This window comes from Penicillium odoratum (assembly GCF_028828045.1).
Source record: "Penicillium odoratum strain IBT 22623 chromosome Unknown utg000005l_segment0_segment0, whole genome shotgun sequence".
Classification (NCBI taxonomy): domain Eukaryota; kingdom Fungi; phylum Ascomycota; class Eurotiomycetes; order Eurotiales; family Aspergillaceae; genus Penicillium; species Penicillium odoratum.
In genome coordinates this window covers 4208652-4222953 of record NW_026643147.1, presented here as the reverse complement: position 1 = coordinate 4222953, position 14302 = coordinate 4208652, and the positions used below count along the sequence as shown (strand labels likewise).

The following is a 14302-nucleotide window of genomic DNA, read 5'->3' as shown; positions in this document are numbered from 1 at the left end:
AATACTTTAATATCAGCCCAATCCCGGCCCGTCCCGACTATCCCGGACTGTTCGTCCATTCCTCTATTTCTTCAGATTTCGAGATTGAAGTATAAGACCTTGAGAGATTCTCATGGTTTGAATGGTTTGAGTCTGAACATCACTACTATCTTGATCCATGGTTTGATCGCCGATCCTACCTTGGGGGTAAGTGATGGATAACTTCTCCGGGCTTGAATATCGGAGATCTTCACCCTTTCAATCCCTGGGAGCTCTAGATCCCTACAATCTTCCTGGATTTCCAAAGGTCTTTGTACCTGTGGCGCATACTAGTCTCTGATTACTCCCAATCTTTCCTTACAGCTCATAATCTCTGATGGTATTTACCCCACGTCCATCTTTGTCTTACATGGCCCCGCGAGAAAGATCACCGATCTCTGACATTGAGAACTGATCTAGAACTCTTCTTGATTCTTTTCGATCCCAAAATTCTCTGCCATTTACCGCTGGCTCATCTTTCTCCGCTCTGAATATGCGTCTAGTCTCCGTCAGTGTCTAGGTCCACTCCACCTTTCAGAACGCGTATACGACGCGTTTTGAGATCAAAGTCACAACTTTACACACCGCCATGTCACAAAAGGTTGCAGATGGTCTGGTGACAATCAACCAGATAGATCGTCCTTATGAAATTCGCGGCGATGAGAAAGTAGATCAATCGATGGTCCAGACCTTCTGGCACGGTACGGAAACAGAGATTACCTATCTATTGGTTGAATTCCTCTACTGATCATAACGAATTTTTGCAGCTTTTCACACATCGAGACACGCGAGTGATCGTGAGATAGATCACCGACTGGAATACCTGTTCTGGCGAATCTGGAGCAGCGATAATCTCATGAATCAAGTTACTGTCGCGTATCTTGATGATTTGGTATCTCGTATTTTGGACTCCGGTCCCATCGCTTCGTCAGCGAGATCTGGAAACGTGAGTCGCTTGCTTATATCTGCACTTCTTCTCTTCTCTTCCCTTCCCCCACACCTACTTACCACCAGAATCATCTAGACTGGTCTTTTATCCCCAGACTCCACCAAAGCAACTTCCTCCAGGGCTGTGCCTTGCTCAGATTCCAAATCCATGCCGCAAAACGTGTTAGCTGGGTCTGCGACACTGCATCCTATCCTCAAAAAGCCCAAAGCCTCTACCAGCGCGCCGCCGAAAACGGCCCGCCTGCTAATCCAGCAGCCAGGTGGTGACAGTATTACCCGCAATCCTTCCAACCCATCCACCCCAAATGTTGTGGAGCCAAAGGAAAGCATAGCTGGCCGAGGGCCCAAGAGACCACTCACCCCGAGTCGTACACGAGGTGGAAGACGCCGCCCGTTAATAGTCAGCCGTCGCAAGCCATCGCAAGCAACCACCCCCAAAGCTGCAGGAACCACCAAAAAGCAAAGTGCAGAGCATACCGTCCGGCAAAACGCTGATCAAGATTCAGAAGATAGAGAGAGCGAAACATCTTACCCAATGGACGAGATATTTGATGACGACGATGACATGTCTTCACAGCCGGCCACCCCAAAGAGCACCGAGCGCAAGACCCGTGATGCGACCTGGGCTGATCATGACCATGACCAACCTTTTATCGATTTTCCTGTCACTGTTACCCCCGCAGTAGCCAGCATCTTGACAGACGGTAGAAACCCGACCAATCCCGCCATCATCATAACCCCCGCCGGGCTTTCAATGGATACACAGGATCCCATCCTATCCCAAGGAATACCAACGGTCAGTGCCAAAGCCAAGCAGACTATGAACTCGCAGACTGAGCCCCAGGACAACAGTTTATCTGAAACGAACTCTCTTAAACACGACTTTCATCCCAACTGGCCTGCACAGGGAACTCCCGTCCCGGGATTCAAGGACGCTTACCGAGTCCCCATGCCCGAAAGTATGATGGACGAACTCCTAGACATTATTACTGACAAGACCCCCCTGGACGGATTTCTTCCGGCCCCAGCTCCCCCGCTGCATAGTTTCATTCATGCCTGGCACAACCTCCCGCATCCTTATTATCGTTTCGATTACATGATCCAGCATCTCAAGATTGCTGACCCCCAGCCCTCGGAGAGGCCTTTGGTTTCCAAAGACTTCCGGAAGCAGTGGATTAGGTTTATGGAGGAGAACGAGACTCTTGCGCAGCAAACTGCTGAAATGGATCAGGAAGAAGCTGCGCGGGAATCATTGGCTTTCATTCAGCAAGGTCGTGATATGTATGAGAGTTCGGATGAAGATTTTGACGAATCGGAAATCATTTCAGAGTTGAAAGATCGGGAGACTGGGGAACCGTCTCGTTATTATTCCGATCTTGATGACTAGGAGACTTCGCAGATCCTTCGGGAACTGCAGATTGAGGAGTTTTATTGATTATTGTCCTACGGATCAGTTATTGATTTTTATCAAAAGCTGTGGATTGTGATCCTCTCGTTGAAAATGCATACTTCAAGCCACATCAATTAGGTATCAACAGAATCAAGTCGGTCTATGACTAAGTCCATATCAACGAATTTTACTATCGAACTCCAAGTTTATCTATTTCAGTCTCTGTGGCTACCAATAGCACTAGTAGTCACCCGCAGCAAATAGGTAGATAGTACTGTATCACGCTGTCTAGATTCGCAAAATATGCAAAAACAGAGAAACGTTTTAAAGCAAATCTTCATGCGCATTTACGATCAGGTACCTTGACCTTTTTCCAAATTTCATTCTCATTAGCAATTTCCCCTTCCTCCTCGTCTCCTTCTCAATTTCATCAAACTTCTCAATTAACTCATTCAAGTACCTATGCATCACCAATTTATACTCAATTCCCATCGCCGCCGACACCACCGGCATATCCGGCTTCTCCCTCTTTCTGTTCATAGCACTCTCAATAAAGCTCTTCGCCCTGGGTAAGGAACAGCTTCAGGCCAGCATTGTGACTCGACGAACAAAAACGATACAGCCAGATAGAACATCTTATCGTCCCTCTTGACATGTTTTAGCATGGTAATCATATTTTTGAGCTCCGAGGCATGTTATGAAAGCATGGCTTTTTCGTCGCTTTTCAAGGATGCGCCTTCGAGGGAATTTTGACATTCGGAGTCGAGGCGGGTTTCCCTGGGTTTATTTGTGGATGTTTATTTGCATTCGGGTGTGGATGGAAAAGTTTGTCTTTCATGGACTCGGACCCCGGGGGAAAGGGAGTCCAGATTCGGAGTAGGTCATGATTCAATATATATTTCTATGATATCCGGGTATAGCTAGGAATAGTACGTTTCGCCATACAATCTTTGTTCAATTGATAGAAATTTCACTAATAATGGCTAAGTTCGGATGCGATGTGGGGATAGAAATTACGTTCGGCTTAATTGGGGATGGAAGCGCTTACTATGTCAGGACTTTTTTGGAGGACTCTGCAACTCATATACAGAGCTCATTTGAAATGTCAGTGTGAATTGACATCATGTATTCATATGAGTGAGCTATCCAGCTTTATTCAGTATATGCGCCGGGAGTTGTGGAAATTTTGAACAGCATCAGTTCCGGCGGTCGGTACTGGAGAACAAATATGACCTATATGGCTACAGTAATAATTACGAAAAGGAATCTAGCTTTTGTGTGAGAATCGACTCGAATTGAAAAGGGGTATCTACAAACTATTCTCTAGGCTAAGACAAGTATAGGGAGACTGACTATTCAGGAGGTTCATCCGAGCCACGATATGTCTCATATGCCTAAGGTGGGGCGTGAATCAAAAGGACCTGCGATATCTGAATGGAATTACTATGAGTACTAGTTACCCATGTATTCGAACTAACATGTTGGCAATAATTTGTAAACCGAGGTCGCATGTAGACAGTGCATATGGCTTCGAGTTAAGTACCATTTCTGTCTCCTTTTCAAAACTTTTCTAGTATAATCTTATTTTACATAAATGGCAGATAGTATCTAAGTACACAGCTACCTGATAGATGATACAATCCTTATTTCAGAATGCCACTATATAAGAAACCTTATTCTCCGAAATTTAAGCGTGTGGCGGACCCACCACTACCGGCCTGAGGAAATCACCAGGGGCTCCCGTCTCTACTCTCTCCCCACATGTTTCACACTTCACTGGTGGAACATTGCGCCCGCGCACCAACAAGCCTTGCCCAGAAACCTGAAGATGCCGGACAATTATGCCCAGAAGGGCTTATTTTGCGTCTTCTCCGAAGCTAAACCTGATTAACCTATCATGAATTATTCCTAGTGGCGCTGGCCGCGTTGACATGGATAAAACAGTTTACGGGGCCTGCTGCAGAACCTTAAAACGGGTGGCTGATTGAGACTAGCTGCTGAGCTACTCGCGCTATAGGTGGATTAAGGACTATGGCGCCGGAGCTACCGCCCGAATGAGGTCCGCATGGCTGACCTCCAGAACCGTTCGGACAGGCTAAGGGGGAGCTGGATGGAATATAAAAGATCGACAGGATCAGCATTGAGCTAATCCAATCCCATTCTTTTCCATTCTATCTATTACTCCCATTCTCATACTCTTAATCAGTGATCATGAAATTCTGTATTGTTGCCTGCTTCGCGGCCTCCGTGCTTGCTGCTAGCCGTACCACCCCTCCCACTGGGTCAATCGTCGTGGCCAAGTCAGGTGGTGACTACACTACTATCAGCGAAGCCATTTCGGCCCTTTCCACCACCTCGACCTCCACCCAGACCATCTTCATCAAAGAGGGCACCTACGAGGAGCAGGTCTATATCCCCAAGCTTTCAGGAAAGCTCATCATCTACGGACAGACCGAAGAGTAAGTCTACCCTCACCACAGACAATTCCTTTCTAACAACTCCAGTGATACGTCTTACACCTCCAACACCGTCACCATCACCTCGGGGCTGGGCCTCGTCGATGTAAGCGACGACGATGAAACCGGCACCCTCCGGAACTATGCCGCCAAGTCCGCCATCTACAATATCAACGTCGCAAACACCTACGGTGAAGGCTCCCAAGCTCTTGCACTGAGCGCCTACAACACCGAACAGGGCTACTACGGCTGTCAATTCACCGGATTCCAAGACACAGTCCTCGCAGAGACGGGCTACCAAGTCTACGGCAAATGCTACATCGAAGGCGCCATCGACTTCATCTTTGGACAAACAGGTAACGCCTGGTTCGACAGCTGCAAGATCGGCGTCCTCACCTATGGAGATGGAACCATCACCGCGCAGGGCCGCCCCGCCAGCTCTGACGCCGGGTACTTTGTCATCAACGAGAGTACAGTCGAGGCTGCATCGGGTGAGGATGTTGTTGAGGGGACTTATTACCTTGGTCGTCCTTGGACTGAGTACGCGCGCGTGGTCTTCCAGAAGACTGTTCTCAGCGATGTCATCAACTCCGCTGGCTGGGAGAAGTGGTCTAGCTCCGAGTCGAATACTGAGGATGTTCTGTTTGGCGAGTACGATAACTCTGGCGATGGGGCTGAGGGTACTCGGGCTAGCTTTGCTGAGACTCTTTCTGCTGCGATTTCTATCTCCACTATTTTGGGAAGTGACTACGCGGATTGGGTTGATACTAGCTACCTTGCTTAAATCTGAAAGGTGGACTTTCTATGTTTCTAGTATTTTTCTTCTCTTTGTGAAGTGCGACAGATGTATGTACATTGCGTCGGTTTATATACCACAGTTGAAAGTCAGAATCTAGGCGTTTTTACAGTATTTCCTGACCGTTCGAGTAATGTAGGACGGGTAGAATTTGCAATATAGTTGAATTGGAACCTTCCGCTCCTTGGGGCTGACCAATGGCAATTGATCCCGGTCACGCAGAATTCTTTGGCATCAACTTGAGCGCAGAGTACCATGCTCTACTGCGAAAATAATCCAGATACTTTCAAGTTCTAAGGCTGCCTTTCAGAAGCATAAACTAACAGTGAATAACTGTAATGATTGAAAGATATTTTGAATTGGTAATGTAAAGTAAAACGAAACAAACTCCATATAAACGCCTGACACCAACCCCAGGAACCATGCAACCAGCATTCCAGTTTCACCTTCACCCGATCAGATAGAACACCTGCCCATGCAGCCATCGCAGAGCTCAACCTCAAACCAGAAGCCTTTCCACCTCTTAAATCTGATTATCTTTCTCAACATCAACATCAGGAACCGCATTCGCTCGCCGACTCTTAAGCCAGCGAACCAAAACCCAAGACGCAGTAAACACCCACATCAACAAGTTCACAAGATCAACCCACGCAGCATGACGCATCCGATTGATCTTCGACGCATCCCCCAATCCCGAAGTGGAACTGGAAGTAGAAGTAGAACTGTCCGAATCCCGCTTGCTGCTGCTACTGCTGCTGCTAGGATAGACTCCAATATACATCTTCCCAAAGATCCCAAAAACCGTCAACCAAACAATACAAAGAACAAACTCCCACACAAACTGCGGCAGATGGAACTTCGGATTGCTGGAATTGTTCACCCGCTTCATCAAAAATGGCAAAACCATATGGAAGCCCGCAGTACTAGTCGCCAAGAATCCCACTATAAGTGCAAACACCCACTTCGCATGATAGGTATCGTCATCTTCATGATCATGTCGCACATCCTGGCCATACAGACCAATGACTGCGAGACCGAAGACGAATTGCAGAAAGCGGAGAATGGAGATGAACATGGAGACTAGCTTTGCTCCTTTGCTGGCGGGTGGAGCGGGTGGTTCATGGGCGATATATTGGGTGTTTGTTCCTGGTGCTACGCCGGGTGGGTAGGCGGACATTGGGTAGGGGTTTGGATAGGTGTAGTTTGGGTGGGGTTGTTGGAATTGAGCATCTTTGTTGGCTTTGCGCTTTTTGGCTTGGTTGTAGCCGATTTTTAGGAGTTTGGTTGCGACGAACATTTTGGAGGTTCAAATCGACTTTTTTGATGTGTCGAAGTTTAAAGCTCGGTTGCAGGTGGTTTGCAGATTGTCTTTATCGAAAGTAGAAGCTTTGAGAAGAGGGAGATGCAGAATATACGTCGTCGAGACGGTATATAACAGTGAATGATGGGAGTGGATGAGGATGGCAGCCTAATGAAGTCGGGTCATCGACCAGGATGATGCGACTTATAAAGAATGACAGAAGTCTAATTGGTTCAAGGAGAGACGACGAGGTCAAATTATAAAGAGGAAACGGAAAGAAACAAATGAAAGTCGTTGGTGTTGGTGTAGCTGCTGCTGCTTTCATATCATCGGGGATGGTGGATGCTTTATAGATTCTATAGACACGCTTGACTGAAACCACATATCCCTTTTTCATAGTAAGTATAAAGACAAAGATGTTACAGGTTGGCCATTGTTACTATTTTTCTGCTTCTAGTATGAAACCATTCCCGCCTACTTGTTCGCCGAGCGGCTCCAACTCGACAGCTCCACCAGGCGGTTGTTTGTCTTTCATTCTCCGCCATTGAACCCCAGACCAGGTCAGATGATGAAACAAAGCTGGCAATTCTTCAGGATAGAAATAGACTTGGCCTGTAGAAAGGTAGGGAGTGAAACGTGATTCCTTAGAAGGATGTTGTGGGTCAGCGCTTGACTTCGCGCGCGCCAATAAGGATTTTGTTTCAGCACGTATGCAATCATTAAGTATGAACCAATCGATATTGGCTGAATGCTAATTATAGAGAAGCGATTTTATTGTTTCAGCCCTACCGATCTAGGCCAGTAGCGGCATCTAACAAAGAACCTTGGCTACAACTACACAAAGATACCACTTCAAATGATGATGCACGTCGCTAGACGTGGGTGAATGTCATTGTAATTACAAACTCCTTGAAAATGATAATGATAACCTTCTCGATCCCAATGCTTGCCATCCTAAAAATGCTTGAGGGGGGAATTTCATGCAAACTCGTAACAGCTCATTACATCAACTATGGGAATCATCCAACAGGTACGAACGTCCACAGTCTCCTCGCTCGTAATACCTAATACCAATGACAAAAAGCCCCATCAGGGTGGTCGGATGGATCCTGCGTCTGCAGAACCCTTGGCGGTCCCCGCAGTGGCTGCTAATTTCGGGTGATTGCCGGGTGGCAAAGGAGGTTTCAGTTCGGCGGGTGATTCAGGATTAGGTGTCGGGAGTTCTGGTTCTTCTTCATACTCATGGCCCAAATAATCGTCATCATGAAGCCCCGATCCAGCCGCAGAAGAGTGATCGACCGAGGCGCGGTCGTAGCTCTGGTGGCCCGAGGCATTCTTTGACGCATTCTTTGCCGCCTTCTTTGTCTTCCTGCCCTTCATCTTGGCCTTCTCCAAAAGACGCTTCTTTTCAGCGAGCCTCTTTCGTTCTTTTCGGTCTTTGATCTCATATTGCCGGATCAATGCCTCAGGAGGGCGGCCAAAAATGCTCTCATATTCACAAAACTCGCAAATCCAAATGTCTTCCAAGCTCGGAGGATGGTGAATGTTGGTGTATTGTTGCTGAATTTTCCGCTGGCGGGCAGCTAAGCCGTAAACGCTGCTAGGGGATCGCTTCTTTTTGCGAGTGACAGGACTTTGATCTGACACGGGCGCGTGCGCCCCCGGCGGTATTTGTTGGCTCATATTCGGACTTGTCTGTGTACCTTGCGTAGAGAACCCTCGAGGATTGCCGGTGGTAATAGCAAGAGGGGAAGTGGGCGACCGATGGGGCACCGAGTAGCCTCGCTGCATGGCCATGCCTTTAGAGGAATCAGACTCGCATGTGAAGGTGAATTGGGTCTTGGTTGGGGTGGTATTCTCCTGCTCCAGCAAGCTAACATTGCTAGGGCCTTGGGTAGGTGAGGAGAGGGTAGCGGCATTTGCGATGGCCGTGGAAATAATTCCTTGATCGGGCGATTCTGAGAAGTGAGTCAGCAATCTTCCTACTTTATCCATTATTCAGGCACCGGCTGAAACACGAACCTGGTCCAGGAGATGACATCAGCCCGTCCCGTCGACTCGGGGTCCGAGTGTTCATCCATGCATTCTGAGCATTTGCGGACAACGGGTTGCGTCCGCTGCTGTTACGAGGAGAACTGCGACCAAGACGGCCTCTGCCAGAACCAGAGATCCCACTGGCCAATGGAGAGGCTGGGTTTCCATTTCCATAGTATGTGCCGGGACCCATCCCATCCCCAGCCACTGTGGGAGCGGGGTTGGAGTTGGCTAACCCCATGTTGGCAAACTCCGGGGATAAAGCCGAATGGTGACCGGGCATATTGCCAGGGGTGGGTATTTTTCGTTTCTTTTTGTTATTTGTGTTTTCAAATGCGTCATAACCGTCAGGGCCGGTCGAGGATTTTGAGACTCCGTCTTTCCCAGATGGATGTGTGGTAACTGGCGAGAGAGAACCTCGGAATCCTGCGCTGCGACGTACCACTACTGGCGCGTCTTCATCTCCGCTTTCCAGCTCGGCCGTGGTCTCAAATCCGTGCGAATCAGCCTCGGGGGTTAGCTCGTGGCGGTCCGACTCGATGGTCTGCTGCACGTAGACTTTGGAGTCATTCACCGCCTCTTCTGAGTCTCCGGACACACCGTAAAAGATCTGTGATGCTGGAGGAGTCGGAGGGTAGAGGATGGTATCGGCAGCGTCGGTAGACAAGCGGGAGCGCAAGGTCCGTTTCGGGAGAGGACGAATCAGACGATCGGGATAAATGGAGGAAGGTGTGTCAGGGGCCGAGTTGAACGTCCCGTCTACACGAGTGCAACACCAGGTCAGTAACTGAGTAACCGGCAGATAGTTTGACTCGAGAAGGTTAGGGCCCTGTCAGTTCACCTCACGAGGTGGTCAGACCGGGATGTCCCCTTACAAGCAAGACGTACTCAGAGTCGCAGTCATCATGCAAGTTTCTCAACACTGGGCCTCATCCACAACCGTTCATACGTGTGGAGTGAGGTGTGCCAGCCCGTTTCCTCTTTTCCGTTTGTTTCCCCCTCCACCGAATTCGTTGTAGGTGGCCACTTAGACCAAAGTTCGACTTTCGTGATACTCCGGGGGAGATGTTTTGGTTCACAAGGAACGCTATTGATCCGACATGTTAGTTATATTGGATGGACACATGCCAGTAGTAACATGGAAGTTCAAGAACACCACGGATATAGACAACGATATGCCTAGTATCTCTCTGGTGACCTCGGCGTTTCACAACCACGGAATAGGAATCATGAACATACCCACAAAGCGTGCTTTAAATCCACAGAGTCCAAACTCCGATCAAGAAATACAGGAATTGAACAGGTTTTAAAAAAAGGATCTGTTGACTCACGAGGGAAAGCCCTATTGGAGCTACAGGTGATCTCGGGGAATAGAACGGAGGGGTTAGAGATGTGAAGCGAAATGAACAGCGAGTCACGGGAATTCGGAACACTGGGCGCTAACCGTATATGGTAACCCTCGACACCCAACCGGGTCCTCTGGGGTAGAATGTATTACACATCTTTGTACTTTCAACATCGCCATCTTCAATGTTTCATGATGCAGTTTTTTCTTAGAACTACTCTGCTGAACCTTCTGGTCTGAAGTTATATCACCATTTCATACTCTCATATCTTGGCTCATTTGCTTCGTTCTGTGGGGCTACATCCTCCGCAGCTGCTGGGCATTGAGCATGTGCAGAAGATGAGAACGCTTACTGTGAAATGACCATCGCCAGGGGACTAATCAACCCAGATAACATTTCAATGGGAAATCAACGAGCCCATTGTACCTGCATGGTCGGCAACGCAAAAAAAAGAAAACAAAAAAACCTACCTCTCGAGTGCCTTGCAGGACACCCCACCAGAGCTTGAAATCGAAATCGAGACTGAACAATAATGAACTAGCTGGCTGCGCGATTCATTTCCTCTGGGTATAATTAGTAATACTGACTACTTTGGCTCTCCACGTCGCTACTCATGATCTCGATGATCAGACGTCTCATTCAGAGCCTACTACATGGCTCCTTGACGCCCCGCACAATTGCAGAAAGGTACCTAGTCTCCAGCATACATGGCAGCATCGCATAGCATAGCGAACAATCTGCATCGATTCACACCGCACCAGCAGGCATGCAGTTTATCTCAAATCGTGTCCAACCTGTGGTCCTGTGGCTCCATTCCATTCGGGTTCACGTCCAGTCTTCGCGCACCGGAGAGATACAAATAGTTTCCCAGAACCATACATTCCCAAAGGTCCAAGATCTTTTGGAGGTTTGCGCTATGGAGTCGCCTTGCCGGGTACTGAAGGGGGCGAGCGATAAAGGGTTTGCAGGTTGAAGCGGGAGGGGCGGAATTCTGCCGAGCGCGTCATGGTCAATTTTCAACCCAGCGTAAAGAATAGAACAACAATCAAATGAACTTGAAAACAAAAGTGTCTGGTGTAGGAAGGTACAATGAAGATGGAAAGGAAATTTAAAAAGGTCAAAGTGGTTAAAGAGGTCGCGCGTCGTGAGAGGCGTCGAGAGCGGGGAAGGACGGGCGAAAGTGCTTTTTGGAGTCCCGTTCCGGCGCTTTTCCTCCTTCTCTTTCTCTCTCCCTCTGCAACCCCCGCCAATCTTGCTCTTCCACAGACTATGTAGTCATCGGGCTCTTCCATGAGCCTTGTGACGCTGTGCTTCAAATCTATCTACAATTCTCAATTGTCTCCCCCTCCTTCCACTCAGCAGGAGCTCACAATCGCGCGCAAGAGCTCCCTCGCAATCCGGTGCTGCTTGAAGCAGTGGTCAACAACCCTCGACACCGTTGCGAGAAATTGTTGAATCTTTCTTATACTCACCTTGAAATTATTATATCTTCAAGCTCTCAATCCCTCCAAGTCATTTCGCCATCATGACACCTCGTCGCTCCTCTCGGGCTCGCACCACACAACCCTCCCCAGCCCTCCTTCAACACACCCACTCCTCCGGCTCCTCAGTCTCCACCACTCGTGAGAGAAGCACTCGTTCAAATCACAAAAATACCTCCCCTCATACCTCATCGGGCCATCGATCCCAATCCATCGACGATGGCGAAAACGGCTCGAGGACCGACCTCCCACAAACGCGCCAGCGTCAGCGGGCCCACGACGACGATGAAGAGCCTCGTCGCGAGGATGACGAAGATGATATAGACGAAGAGGAAGAGGAGGAAGTTACAAGATGTCTGTGTGGGCAGCAGGAATATCCAGGCTTGCCCTCCTCTCGTCGCGAAGCTCTCGGTCGCAGTATCGTCAAGCCAGAATCGGTCCACCCCCCCACCGATTCGTCCGATGCTGTGCCTGATGATCTTGGGAGTATGTTTATCCAGTGCGACACCTGCAAAGTTTGGCAGCATGGTGGTTGTGTGGGCATCATGGACGAGGAAATGAGTCCTGATGAATATTTCTGCGAGGAGTGTCGGCCGGACTTTCACAGAATAAGGGGCGAAGCCAATGGGTAAGTTCACGAGATAAGCCTTTTAATCCCATTATTTGCTTCCTTTCATGCTTCCTGGTGGTTGTGTTTCGAATGTGCTTGGGGCCTCTAACAGTCGTCCGATTCTGACGGCGGCTGGAGAGACTGCTTGCCCATACAACGTAACCAGAGATCCAGCTCTAAGATCATTGCATTTACCCGTTCCTCGCCGAGATCTTTCATTCATCACCGACTTTTCTTTCGACGTCCACCATGCTAACAATTCCACAGCTCGCGCTCCTCCACTTACCTGCCCGTCGTACCGGCATCGTCGCCCGCACCTTCTTCTCGACCCGTCTCTCGGGCCTCCTCTCGAGAAACCACATCTAGACGTTCAAGGGATCCCAAGTCAAGAAACAGCGAGGGCGACATGAACCCGAAGCGGCGGTCTACCATGAACAGCCGTGATGCTGCTTATGACGAGGAAGAACTGATTCGGCGAGCCATTGAGGAAAGCAAGGAAGATACTAAGAGTCTTCCCGACGACATATCTATTCAGCGGGTCAAACGAAGCCGAAGTGGCAGCGAAGTGTGCGTGATTTTCAGTCCCAATTCCACATCCAACATAAAGCTGACAGCGTGATTCCAGAAATAGACAAGGTGCAAAGCGTCAACGAACCACTTCGCCCTCTCCAGCTGCTGATTCGAGTCACTTGGCATCTCAACCTCCATCCGATGACGAGTCCAAAGGCAAAATTCCGGCCCCGAATGGCACCCGGAAACAAAGAGCTACTTCTCGCAGTCAACGTGACAAAGAGACAACCAAGGACGCTGAAGAGGGAGAAACGGAGCCTCTCGAGAATGGGGCCCGTCGAAAAGAAAGAACAAACCGCCGCAAGGGCGAAGGTCAGTCCTCTTGCAACTATCAGGCTTGATTTATGCTGATCATGGAATAGAATCCGAACATGAACCCCCATCTCCAACCAAGGCAGCCCCACCAGCCGAACCAGAGCCGGTCCAAGCAAGCCCCAACACACCTACTCAAGAACCGACACCTGCTCGGCCATCCACCCGAAAATCAGGGCGCCCACCAGCTCGCCGGGGTCGTGTTGGCCGTAATCAATATACCAAGGATCGTGATGCGAACGGCACTGGTACGGAGTCACCCCGTCGTGGGCACTCCCATGACATGGGAGGAGAATCGCCCAGAGTAGGATATGGTGCCAACGGTGTGCACATTAACGGAGGAGACACTGGGCGGCCAAGCAAACCCCGCCATATGCACCCACAACGCACGACTATGAATGAGATGAAAAGACGGGTGGCGGCCATTCTTGAATTCATTTCCCGAATGCAGGTGGAGATGGCGGTAGCCAGCGAGAACTCCTCCACCCCCATTGGGAACGGTGACCAAGCCCAAGGCCTCCTTTTGAAGAGTATGGTTGATCAAATCGACAACATTATGCCCTCGACGGTCAGTGATGGCGGCGAGACCGCGCCCACTGACGGAGGTGACAATGAAAAACCCTTCAAGGAGCTGAGCAGCGTGGAAATGATGGACGTTCTCACGCGCCACCTTCTCAAATGGCAACAAGAGTATGGCAAGTTCGGCGAGCGGTAGCCCTGCCGTGTCATCTTGTCTGTCCGTTGGTGCTTCTCAATACGATACCCCTGTTTCAGCTGTTCCTGGCGGTTGTAAAGTAGAACGTCTACTGGCGTTTGTTTTTTATCTGTTTTCTACATATCGGAGGCGTCATGATTATCTTGGAGAACGAGGCTGGTAAAGGTTAATTATTTGCTACCAAGCTGCTGCGTTGGACTTGCCATCTCAATTCATGGTTTATTTATGTCCGTGTCCTCATATTCTGAAGGTTTGGGGCTGGCGTTCTGGAAAATCAACGTCATTTATGGGTTTTGTCTCTATTCAATCACTTCTCTGCACTTGTC

General features: G+C 49.1%; 5 protein-coding genes across 5 annotated transcripts; 3 read left to right on the top strand and 2 right to left on the bottom strand.

The window, feature by feature from the left end:
* Window positions 1–607: 607 nt before the first annotated feature.
* N7520_007121 (uncharacterized protein) lies at window positions 608–2353 on the top strand (the record flags this gene model as incomplete). Its single annotated transcript, XM_057141055.1, has 3 exons — window positions 608–719; window positions 786–964; window positions 1043–2353. The coding sequence occupies 3 exons, from the start codon at window positions 608–610 to the stop codon at window positions 2351–2353; spliced, it is 1602 nt and encodes a 533-aa protein (XP_056995061.1).
* Window positions 2354–4567: 2214 nt separating this feature from the next.
* Window positions 4568–5596, top strand: N7520_007120 (Pectinesterase; the record flags this gene model as incomplete). Its single annotated transcript, XM_057141054.1, has 2 exons — window positions 4568–4815; window positions 4861–5596. 2 exons carry the CDS (start codon window positions 4568–4570, stop codon window positions 5594–5596), a joined length of 984 nt encoding a protein of 327 aa, XP_056995060.1.
* A 535-nt stretch (window positions 5597–6131) lies between these two features.
* On the bottom strand, window positions 6132–6905 carry N7520_007119 (MARVEL domain-containing protein; the record flags this gene model as incomplete). Its single annotated transcript, XM_057141053.1, has 1 exon — window positions 6132–6905. The coding sequence occupies one exon, from the start codon at window positions 6903–6905 to the stop codon at window positions 6132–6134; it is 774 nt and encodes a 257-aa protein (XP_056995059.1).
* A 1092-nt stretch (window positions 6906–7997) lies between these two features.
* On the bottom strand, window positions 7998–9846 carry N7520_007118 (uncharacterized protein; the record flags this gene model as incomplete). Its single annotated transcript, XM_057141052.1, has 3 exons — window positions 7998–8866; window positions 8931–9701; window positions 9831–9846. 3 exons carry the CDS (start codon window positions 9844–9846, stop codon window positions 7998–8000), a joined length of 1656 nt encoding a protein of 551 aa, XP_056995058.1.
* Window positions 9847–11813: 1967 nt separating this feature from the next.
* N7520_007117 (uncharacterized protein) lies at window positions 11814–13976 on the top strand (the record flags this gene model as incomplete). Its single annotated transcript, XM_057141051.1, has 4 exons — window positions 11814–12397; window positions 12647–12944; window positions 12994–13261; window positions 13312–13976. 4 exons carry the CDS (start codon window positions 11814–11816, stop codon window positions 13974–13976), a joined length of 1815 nt encoding a protein of 604 aa, XP_056995057.1.
* Between the last annotated feature and the right edge of the window lie 326 nt (window positions 13977–14302).